Source organism: Melanotaenia boesemani, chromosome 14 (assembly GCF_017639745.1).
Source record: "Melanotaenia boesemani isolate fMelBoe1 chromosome 14, fMelBoe1.pri, whole genome shotgun sequence".
NCBI classification, from domain to species: domain Eukaryota; kingdom Metazoa; phylum Chordata; class Actinopteri; order Atheriniformes; family Melanotaeniidae; genus Melanotaenia; species Melanotaenia boesemani.
In genome coordinates this window covers 34,058,257-34,070,183 of record NC_055695.1, presented here as the reverse complement: position 1 = coordinate 34,070,183, position 11,927 = coordinate 34,058,257, and the positions used below count along the sequence as shown (strand labels likewise).

General features: G+C 39.8%; 1 protein-coding gene across 1 annotated transcript; it reads right to left on the bottom strand.

Moving 5' to 3' along the window:
• Nucleotides 1–3,924: 3,924 nt before the first annotated feature.
• On the bottom strand, nucleotides 3,925–5,695 carry si:ch73-389b16.1. Its single transcript, XM_042006930.1, has 2 exons — nucleotides 5,424–5,695; nucleotides 3,925–4,945 (listed from the first exon to the last, which is right to left on the bottom strand). The coding sequence occupies exons 1-2, from the start codon at nucleotides 5,602–5,604 to the stop codon at nucleotides 4,728–4,730; spliced, it is 399 nt and encodes a 132-aa protein (XP_041862864.1). The 5' UTR covers nucleotides 5,605–5,695; the 3' UTR covers nucleotides 3,925–4,727.
• Nucleotides 5,696–11,927: the final 6,232 nt, after the last annotated feature.

Below are 11,927 nucleotides of genomic sequence, written 5' to 3'. Positions count from 1 at the left end.
TTGCGTTGTTGACCCTTGCAGATGATAACTCCAAATATGCAATGTCCATAAAACAACGGAGCCAGTGTGTGAATGATAAGGCATTAGGTGGTTTCCATTTCTGTGCTATAATCTTTTTGACTGCTGTGAGGCCTGCCAGCCAGGTCTTACGAGTCCTTTCCTGAAGGGACAAATGTGAGTCATCATTTAAAAGGTGTACAGCAGGTTCCAGTGGCAAGTTGACTCCTGTAAACGTCCCAAGACAGTCTAGTACTCTCCCCTAGATCTACCTAACCCCAGGACATTCCCAGAAAACATGAATAAATGAGCCTACGGTCCCCGGAGAGTAGAACGAGCAACAAGGATCTGCAGCAGCCCCCATCTTGTGTCTCACAATTGGTGTCAAGTATGCTCTATGACAGAACTTCAAATGTATGAATTGGTGGTTTGGATTCTTGGAGGTTCTCTCAACATTACGCCAAATTGTTTCCCAATCAGGCTCGGGTGTGTCAATTGATACTTCTTCTTCCCATGCCTTCATACCAGATGAGCACATAACGCCCTGAGTTAAGAGTTTATTATAAAGAAATGACACTATTTTCTTGGGGGAATCCTGTAACCATTTAGAGATAGGGTGGTCACTCAGCTCCGCTCCCCAAGGGACCCCATAGGCTTTACATGCAGATCTGATCCAAAAGTAGAAAAACAGAGAGTGGTCTTCAGTCTTATATTTTGATATCAGTTCTTGAAAGCTAAGAATAGAGTCTTCCCCATTTATGTCCTGTAATACTTTTATACCTTTACTATCCCAGTTTTTATTAGAAAAGGGTTTTCCTCCAGATAAAAGATTACCATTATTCCACAGAGGTGACGACTTAAACCAATTTCATTTTTGCTTTATGTGCCTTTCTACCGTTTTAAATACCGTTAACATATATGACATAATTGGGCCATAATACAGAATTACATTTTTTGGTTGACATTGCTACAAAAAGGAAGTCCTTCATCCTCAAGGGAAGAATGAGATCCTCTTTGATGCATTTCCAGGAAGATTTTTTGTTATCATCCAACCAATAAGCTAAACTTCTTAACACAAATGCCCAATGATAGAGTTTAAAGTTTGGACATGCACACCCTCCATTATTCCTTTTCATCTGTAATACTGACCACTTAATGGCAGGGCGCTTGCCATTCCAGATATAGTTACGAAGCAAAGAGTCAAGTTTGCGCCAATAGCCTGCAGGTGGGGGAAGATGAATCATAGAACTTACAAAATTTATTCAAGGCAAGATATTCATTTTGGCGACTGCTATTCAGGCTGGGACTGAAGCTGGTAGGTGCCTCCATCTATTAATATTTTCCTCGATTTTCCTTAGGGCATTAAGATAATTATTTTTTGCAGTCAGTAGTACATTAGATCTAATCTGGATGCCAAGATAGGTAACCTCCGTAACGGTTCTCACTTCTGGAGGCAATAATACATCTTGACTATCAATGTTCCCCAGCATTAAGGCTGATTTTGAGTAGTTTACCCTATATCCAGATATATTCCCAAAATGTTCAAGCTTCTCTAACAAGAAGAGAAGAGACTGTTGAATATCTGCCATATAAATTAATGTGTCATCAGCATAGAGTGATACAGAGTGAGAGGACCTCCCAATAGTGATAGGTGATATTTGTGTGCAGTTCCTGATCAGTGGATGTTAATAACCCCTGTTGGGCACATCTGATAGCTGGAATAGCTCTCTTTGCTTCCTGTTGTTTTAATGTTAAAGCTAGAAGATGACTTGGTTTACTACCCTCTGAATAATATTTATGTTTATTTGCCTGCATCATGAACTGAGCTCTGTCTCTCAATAAATCATTCAACTCAGCTTGTTTAGTTTTAAGTGTATTTTCTTTAGTCAAATTATAATCTTTTTTAAGATCTTCCTCTATCAATCTACACTCATTTTCTAAATTGGTGATTTTTTGTAGTCTAATCCTATGAAGGTTTGAACTGAATTGTATTGCCACATTACGAATACAACCCTTAACCGATGCCCACACTACTGTCTTTTCTACAACACTTTCTTTATTTATACCAATAAACTCAGTTAATTGAGCACAAATTACTTTTAGAAAATCATCATTTTTAAAAGGGTAGTGTTAAATCTCCATCTGCTATCTTTGTTCTTAACTGTACTGTAATCAAAAGTTGATATTATTGGGTTTTGGTCAGATATGTATCTAGGTAGAATTTCTATTGAACTAATCAAAAGAAGAAGACCAGTAGATACAAGAATATAATCAATACGAGAGAATGTTTTATGTCTAGCCGAATAAAAGGTGTAGTCCCTTGCTGATGGGTTATGAAGTCTCCACACATCTCTAATGTTCAAGTCTGTCATAAAGAGGTTAAGTGCCCTAGAGGCTGCATCTTGAGAACTTGAGGGCACTGAAGCAGATTTATTAAGGTCAGTATTTACCTGGGCATTTATGTCAGACCCTACATACAACTGATAATCGTTAAGTTTTAATAGTGGTTTTGTAACCGCTGGGAAGAAGTCCTTTTCAAAAGTATTTGGAGCATACAAACTAACAAATGCAATTTTTTTTACCCTGAATAGACAAACGGCAAAATGCCAGTCTACCTGCCTCATCTGAGCCAGTTTTCTCAATTGACACATTCGGATTTCGTTTCATAACAATCATAACCCCTTTTGTACGTGTGCCATCAGGTGACCATGCAACTGGCTTAAAAAGTCGATTCTGCAGTCTGAGTACATCAACGGGTCGCAAGTGAGTTTCCTGAAACAACACTAGATCAGGAAAGTCTCGACTCCTTTCTGGCTAAGCTTTGCTCGGATCTCGTTGTATCCTTGTCGCCTCTGGCTAGTCGCGGTGCTGTAGTCCGGGAAGAACCTCAGCGGTGTGCCGTCCGGGAGAGCCAGTCTTGCCTTTCTCGCCCCCTCCAGTATGGCCTGTCAGTCTGTGTAGCGCAGAAGACGGAAGATCATGGTCGTAGGCTCCGAAGTGTTGTTGGAATAAATCCGATGTGCTCTATCAATTTCCACCGGAGCGCCACGGGATCCAGCCAGTGACGGGATCCAGGTGGGCAGCATCTTCTGAATGTACCCTCTGGGGTCATCGCCCTCGGCCCCAGTTGGCAAGTTAACAAGCCGCACATAGTTTCTTCTGCTTCTATCCTCCTGTTCATTCAGGTCTTCTTGAAGCTTTGTTAGTTCCTCCAGGCAACGCGCCATTTCATTTTCATTTTGCTTAAGTTAGCTTGGATACCATCCATTTTATTAAATACCGAGTTAAATTTCTTAGCGTGGGTGTCCAGCTTTTCGGTCAGTGACTGCAAAATGTTACTGTTTTCCGCCATATGTTTCTCGATGGGGGAGAGAGCCTTTTCGATCTGTTCCTTTAACATTTGGGAGACAGACTCTTGAAAAGTTATCATTTCTTCAGCCAAAGTTTGCTTAATTAGCACTGATTCAAAATAGACTCAAAATTACGGGGGTGTTTGTCGGAGCTCAGCGCCGTGCGTCCATCTTGCCTCGTGCCTCAGCGAAAGTCCCGATTATGATTATGATGATGATGATGATGATGACAATGGTGATGGTGATGTAAATGATTATGATTTTGATTATTTTGAACATTCCATTTCGTCTTTTTATTCTTCTCTTCTTCTTATAATTCTCTTTTTAAATGTTTCTTCTGCATCTTGCTGTCATAGTTTGAATGTTTTGTGTTTGAGTTTTCTTGTGTATGAAATGTGATATACAAACAAAGCTTTTCCACTTTACCAACCCCGATCAGGTCAAAATGAGAGAAAATTATTATTTAATGGATTGTAAAGCTAACAAACATTCGTATGAGCCAAAGGACCAAAGTTTGAACAAAGTTTTTTTTTCTTTGTTTAGTGCTAAGAAACAACCAGAACCAGAAGGAAGAAACCACAATCTATAATTTTATTCTACACATAAATTAGATTACACAAAGTATATGTTAATAATCTCTACATATCACAAGTTAAATTAACAATGTTTATTTATTTTTTGCAGTTGATTTGCTGTTTGCTTCATACTCAAACATTGTTGATCATCTTTATAGTTTCTGGTGGCTTTTCTTAATTTTTTCTAAACAACACTTTGCTGCTGATGAAGTACAAAATCATGCCAACACAGGAGAAGAACTGCTGTTTTTCTCTCTGAGCAGCCTCTAGCGCCCCCTCTGGCCAACTAAGCGGTGAGCAGCTGATGTCTCAATGTCCCGTCCAGGTGTCCACAGTTTAAATCCATCAGTAAAGGTTCTTTTCTCTTCACATCACTTCTCAAGATTTACAAACTTTCCAAAACATTTCTGCTGTGACCATCATCACTTACCCAGGACCAGGTTTATATGAGCATACACACAGCGTCACTTAGTATCAGAGACAAGAGCATGAAGATGATGAACATTACCTTCTTCATGTGGTGTTACAGTAAGGATTTACACTGCAAGAGGATGCAGCTGTATGTCCTGACAATAAATTATTAATACATATATTGTTTGTTTTATAAGATTTCTGCATTCATCAAAAAAAAAAAAAAAGTTATATTGTTGATACTAGAACACGGAACTAGTGTTGAATTTAATTTATTTACATAAAGTTTTCTAGCAGGACGTCTGCTGAGAGGAGCAAGAATTTTTACTTTCAATCATCATTAAAGTCCAAATAAATGGCCTTTGTTGGAATGTTTGCAGAATGAAGAGGCCCTTCACCTCAGCCCTGCAGCCAGCTTCTCCATGGCGGCCGTGCGCTCTTCTGCTTTCTGCTGCGAGCGCCGCAGGACGTTCCTCAGCTCCTGAAGGTGGTCCAGGGTGCCCACCAGCTCACCTTTCACTGTTTTCATCTGGCTTTCCAGCATCTGCGTGTGGTGGAGGGAGTTTCTTCTGTACCGTCTGCTGGAGCGCACCTTCTCCTCCAGATCCTCAACTGCAGCAAACAACAAGAGCAGCAGTCACACACCACAAACCCAACGAGAACAGATTCAGTTCAATCCAGCTTTAATTGTATACTTCACAACAATGTCATCTCAGGGCACTTTACATACAGATCAATGTCAACCAATTCATAATAAATAATAGCCCAGTTAAGGAAAACCAACAGATTGCATTTAATCTTGACTTCGATCCAATCCAGCCTGAGCATTCAAGAGGCAACAGGAAGGAAAAACATCCGCCAGAACCAGAACCCGGGGCGGCCATCTGCCTCCACCGCTTGATCAGAGTTAAAGGTCAAGGTTTGCTGATGTTGTATTGTGTACTGTCCTTGTTCTATATATAGTGCTATGCTGTATGTTTGTTATATTGAAATATTGTTTTGTCTATGTCTTTGTGTTTTTTGGTCCCCCTTGCAAACGAGATGTTACATCTCAAGGGGTTTTCCATCATAAATTGAAATGAATACAGACCCATGTTCTCCTGGTAGCCCCTGCTGTCTGACGCTTCTTCTGCCTTCCTGTCCAGCAGGCTCTTGGTTTGCTGAAGCATCTTCTCCATCTTGGCAAGCTCCCCAGCCTTAGTGTCACTGTCTCGACGACTTCTCAGCAGCTGTTGCTCCCTCTGGGTCAGCTCACTATGACACTTACTCATGTCGGGTGCTGAAATTCTGAACTGAACAAGGTGAAACTCAACTCCAGGACGATAAAGGACAACCGCCAGCTGCTGAACTCAGGACAGGAGGATGGTGCCTCTCGGATTGATTTCAGCATCTGACAATACCCCACACTTGAAACCCCTGAGCAGCACAGACCCCTCCTTCTTTTGCACATGAAACACTGGCTTGTTTTGCAGTTCAGCTGAACTGCTGCTGATATTTGGCTTTTTATAGGCCATAACCACAGCACATGCCTAGAAGTAATCTGAACACAGCTTCTCTCAGTGCAAACTATTACAAGTCATAAGACTGGCCTCACCAAGCCCTGGAACAGACTGATCATTTTCTCAGTCAGAGTAAAGTTCTGGAACATTTAGAATGGTTCACATAAACTGGACAACAACAATAAAAGTGTAAACAGAAGGCGATGAAGAATGAAATATTCATGCTGTTTCAGTTAGCAGCATCCTTTAAGCTGATAAGGAGCACTTCCTGTTTAAACACACCAACTTACACCAACATGAGGAGCATTTTGTTACTCATTCTAGGTTTATTTATTTATTTTTATTTTATTTGTTATTTATTTATTTATTTATTTATTCATTACAGACGCCAGTCTGTTCTGGTCCTGTTGGATCTCAGAACTTCATCTGATACCACAGATCAATACATTCTGTTACAGAGGATTATACACGTTACTGGGAAGCAGAACCTCCAGGTATAGGACCCCTCTTCCAGTCTACCTTCAAATCATCTTCAAACTTTCCTTCCTGATAAATCTTAAAGCAGGTCTGGCTTGGTGACGCTGATCGATCCCTGTAGTCCTGCTGCTATAGGCCGAGGCTGCTAGGGGACATCCCATGATGCACTGGGCTCTTCTCTGCTCTTGTTACTCTCCATATAGAAATATCTTCTTGTAGTTCTCTAAGTCTCTAAAAAGAGGCCCATTTTTCTCAACTGTGCAGCATCCTCTCTAGTTTGAATCCACCTGGAACTGGGGAGACCATCTACTGGACCTTTGGGAGAGTAATGTTGTCCCTTTCTGGTCTAATGAAGAATTCTAGCTGCTCAACAGTCCTGGGTCTATGTATTCCATGATGCTCCACATGGTTTCTGTTGGTAAAAGGTCTGTACTGCAGGCAGGCCACTTCATTACCCAGAATAGATGCAGCTTTTCAGCTGTCCACTGATAACAAGCTGGATGCTCCCTCTCCTCTTTAGTCTGCAGGACACGCCGTCCATGCTTTCCACAAACTAGTTCACATCTTCATCCAGGTTTCCACTTTGCCTCAGACCATTTTAAATGAGCTTTGGTCCAGAGAAGACATCTGCTTCTTGAACTTCTCTCACAGCAAATCTCCATGTGTAGAACAGCAACATGCCAGATACAGACATGATGACGTCACATTAATACGGGTTCATATATCCCAGTTTGGGCTTAGCACACAAACCACGCATCCTTGTTTTATATAAATAATTACAGTTAAAGTTGTTCTGGATGCCATGAAGTGCATGCTCTTTGTGAGTTTTCTTCAAAAGTATTACTGATATGGATCAATATGGAGACCAGCACCTGTTTAGCTGAGAACTGGTTTCCTCCCAGCAGGAGAACTGGAGCTAGAGATGATCAATGTTTAGACATCTTATTTTTCCTAAATGGAAACTTTTTGTGTCATTTGAATTGTTGATCCACCAGTAAAATAAAATAATGAAATACTTTTAAAAAGTACTGGGTAATTTCCCCTATTGCTAACCTTTCAAAGTAAAAGTAAACATGTGAAGTTGCATAATGAATTACCCCTAATGTTGATGAAAGTAAACATTGGTATGTAACAAAGAAACCTGATTCTGCTTTTATTTCAGTCATGCAAATCTCCATGTGTACCGCGGCAGCACAGCAGACATAGACCCTCTGAAGCCATGGGTACATCTAAAACCCCCTTCCTGACACATGGGGTTGGAATGATGAGGCAAACATCTGAGCTGTGATTATAAATACAAACTCTACTTTATCTTCTTTTTATCAGGAGATGATAAGACAGAAGATGGATCCAGGCTGAGATGCTACTTTAAGACCTGTGCTATTATTGCTTTTCATACATCACTGTAGAAACTCAGCTGCCTTCCAGCTGTTCTTCGCGCTTGTTTTGCAGCGTGACTCTCTCCATCCTGCAGGCTGGTCACATGCAGAAACAAACAAAATGCGGTCTATTTATAAAATCATCAGCCACGCTGGATGAGACAGTTCCTACATAACGTCCAGCATCTGAGGAGAGTCAGAAGTGGACGTGCATTCTGGAAACAGCACAGCAGAACCAAAATCAACTTTATGCAGCAACCACAGCGGACCAATAAAAAATATCTTCAGCTCTAAACAGGGGCAGGTCCATGATGGAGTGTAATTCCAGGGACAGGAAGTCACATCGTTTCTGCTCCGCCGCTGTAAATACACTATTGTGTAACAATTAAAAAAGTTTTAATTGCATGAAATGTTGCAGTTAATCACATTTTTACACACAAAATGTCCTTTTCTTTTAAAAGATTTCCTACTGCTATATATATAAGCAGTTTTTTCTTTAAACAGCAACAGTTAAAATATTTCTTCATATATAAAATCACATATTTATGAGAAAGAAGGATGAAATGTTCAGGATTTACTAACTAAAAGGTAAAAAGTCAGCAGGATGAATTTAAAGCTGTGAAGCTGCTTCCTTCTAAACACAGAAGGAACAATATGTGATGAATATCAGCATCAGGTGAACAGACAGAAAGCAGGATGAGAATCTCACAGCTTCTAGATGGTGAGGAGAGAGAAATATTCACAATATGCACAATAACTTCCATCCATGCACCTTCACTGCTTCATTATCCACATTTCTGGCCTATAATTTCTCTAAACTTTCATTCTTAGCTTGACTGTTTAGCTTCACCTCTGCACCTGCAGCCTCCGCTACCGGGAGTTAAGGGTTAACATCTGGTTTCCGGGTGTAGCGCCAGGTCTGTAGATGTAACTATAAACATGTGTGGTATCCACAGAAAGTCCAGAATCTCAGCTTCCAGCTCAGTAAAACCATTTCTATCACCAACAAACACAGTTAAGACAACAATAATTAAAAGACCAGGTACACAAAGTCTGAAAAATACATAAACACAGATGATGTTTCCCCATGAACACGAACAAACGGCTCCTCTACTGAAAGCTCACATCTCACAGATTCCACAGCTGGAAGTTTCATCTTAATATGACCAAGATTCACCGAACCAGAGGCAGAAGAAGACCCGATTTATGCTGTAGAAGTCAGAAAGCATGTCTTACCTTTGCTGTCTTGCCTCAAAACTTCTATCCACCAGGATAAAACCACATTTAGTTAAAAAAACCAACAAACAAAAAAACAACTAAAGTAATTAATAACGCTTCTCTCCTCCCTCCCCGGCCTCTGTATGAGGTTCCTCTGGTTCAGAGCCAGTAGGAAGAAGCTTGAAAAGAAAAGAAATCTATCTATCTATCTATCTATCTATCTGTCTATCTGTCTATATATCTATCTATCTATCTATCTATCCATCCATCCATCCATCCATCCATCCATCCATCTATCCATCTATCTATCTATCTATCCGTCTATCCGTCTATCCGTCTATCTATCTATCTATCTATCTATCTATCTATCTATCTATCTATCTATCTATCTATCTATCTGTCTATCTGTCTATATATCTATATATCTATCTATCCATCCATCCATCCATCCATCTATCTATCTATCTATCCATCTATCCGTCTATCCGTCTATCTATCTATCTATCTATCTATCTATCTATCTATCTATCTATCTATCCATCCATCCATCCATCCATCCATCCATCTATCCATCTATCTATCTATCTATCTATCTATCTATCCATCCATCCATCCATCCATCCATCCATCCATCTATCCATCTATCTATCTATCTATCCGTCTATCCGTCTATCCGTCTATCTATCTATCTATCTATCTATCTATCTATCTATCTATCTATCTATCTATCTATCTATCTATCTATCTATCTATCTATCTATCTATCTATCCATCTTTATTTCAGCAGATCAAACATTTATCTTATTGGAAGATATATCAAATCTTCCCGAACTGCTGATGTCCTTAATCTTTTTGTTTCTCCATCTTTGTGGCATTGCTGCAGCTGTTGTTTCACCTCTCTGTCCTCCTGTAGCTTTTCCAGCAGCTCCAATCCAAGATGTCCTTTATAACAAAGGCTCTGCGCCTTTCAGATGACAACCCTGTCTTCCTTCTTGGAGATTTTAAGAAATGCGATATCTGCATTCTTCCCGAGTTTGGCAATCCGACCGTCCAACCCTTCAACCAAAGTACCACCAGTCACTGAAGAGATTTGGATGAGTTGAGAGGTTGTTTTAAGCCAATCATCACTATTCCATCACCCCCCCCCCCCCCCCCCCCCCCCAAGAACAGCCATTGTGATGTTTAAATCGCAGTTACCGTCATAACCTATACAGCTAAAACAATGCTATATTTAATTAGCTAAATAATGTTTTACAAAACAAAATAACACCAAAATTGTCCATTTAAAAAGTTAATTTACTCCAAAATAGACAAATTTATATATTGAGTATTAGGTTTTTTTTTAGGTGTCATTGTGACAACAGACTGTATTGCAACATATTACATAATCCGGAGGACATCAAACAATCTTGGCAAAACAGTTATAAAGAAACAGTTTTAAAGAAATACACAAAACCATCTTAACATGTTGGCCACATGTTTCTGCTGGTTTGGTTGTAATTGATGCGGTTTGGCTTGGTCAGAGGAGTGTGAGCAACCGCATATGGGTTTTTAATGAATGTGAGCCTCTGGGAGATTTTCTAATCCGGTGTAATCCCAGCCTGATGAAACCAGACAGAGTGGAAATATTGGCAAAAGAGAAGGATTAGTGACCATGGAGTCTGGCAAAACATGTGATCCCTGCATGAGCACATATCTGCAGCTCTGTGCTGGCACATAGACACAACATGCCAGAAACCCACCTTCATTCATGCATGAGAGGAGGGTCTAGTTTGTACACAACGGCTTCAGGGTGTATTTTGGGGGTACATTTAAATGCCAGCTTGGTATATTTCAAATGATGTTACAAATACTGCTCTTTTACTCATCAGTAACTACCGTATTTTTTCATTTACAAAAATGTGATTAACCAAAAAACATCTCATGGTTAAAGGAAGAATGCACTGCTAAAGAGACAAAAAGGTTGCTGAGAAAACGTCTTGTGTGTGACCTGCCAATAGTAATCTGGACAGAATGGGAAGGACAAAGTGACCTGAATCACTCAAGCTTTAGACAAACTAAAGATTAAGCCTCTCTCTGGGTGAAACAAATAAAACAAAATAAAATCTCTGCAGCAGACAGAACAGTTCAGGGGTGGACTTGGCAAATACACAGAGGAAAGAAGACTTAGCAGATAGCCCATTAACAGGACAGCCTTTAAGACAAGAGCTAAAACAAATAAAGCTACCTGTTTAATGAAATGAATTCAGCCAAGACAGATCAGAAGAGTTAAATGAATATATCCATGCAACCCAGATCAAATAAGCATTGTGAAGCCTGCCTCGATCAACAGTTTAAACGTCATGGGCCTCATTCACCAACCATTCTAATGCACAAATTCGTTCTTAAATGCTACATTTTATGAAAAAAGTGGCATTCATCATAACTCTTCAAATCTCCATTGAACACTCAGGAAATCCAGTTTCATGTTTCAAGCAAAATGCAGTCGTACATGCATCCGAGGCTGTGCACACCATTTAACACTAGTAAAAAAAAAACACAAAAACAACAGTAATAAACTAAAAAGACAATAAATATAAATATAATAAGCCACAGTGCAGACTGACAATAGGTGTGTGGTAGGTTGTGACCAGAGTGGCTAAAAAATGGCAGCAGGTAGATGTCTTTCGAAATGGCAAGAATGTATTTGTCAAGGTGCATGTTTCAACAAAAAAATATATGGGAAAATGCAGAGAAACACAATGTTACTTAACAGTTAACCAACTAATCAAGGCCAGCCTTATATAAGGCTTAACAGAGTCCTGTTAACAAAATGGCTTCCCTAGGCTCCTACCACTTGACAGGTGAGTCTATTTTTTATGCATATAATTAACATACAAGTTACTTATTAACAGTCAACTTAAATACGCACCAACAAAATTGTTAATAAATGAATCATAGTATCACACAAAACTAGGCAATAGAGAAATCAGAAAATGCCTGTAACAAAACATAATGAATCCCCTCGATACTTGAACCCTT

Excerpts from the sequence above, each read along its gene's own strand:
- si:ch73-389b16.1 (XM_042006930.1), bottom strand. The coding sequence starts at position 5,604 with ATGAGTAAGTGTCATAGTGAGCTGACCCAGAGGGAGCAACAGCTGCTG. Across the intron at positions 4,946-5,423 it reads GGGCTACCAGGAGAACATGG|TTGAGGATCTGGAGGAGAAG; the intron begins GTCTGTATTCAT and ends TGTTTGCTGCAG.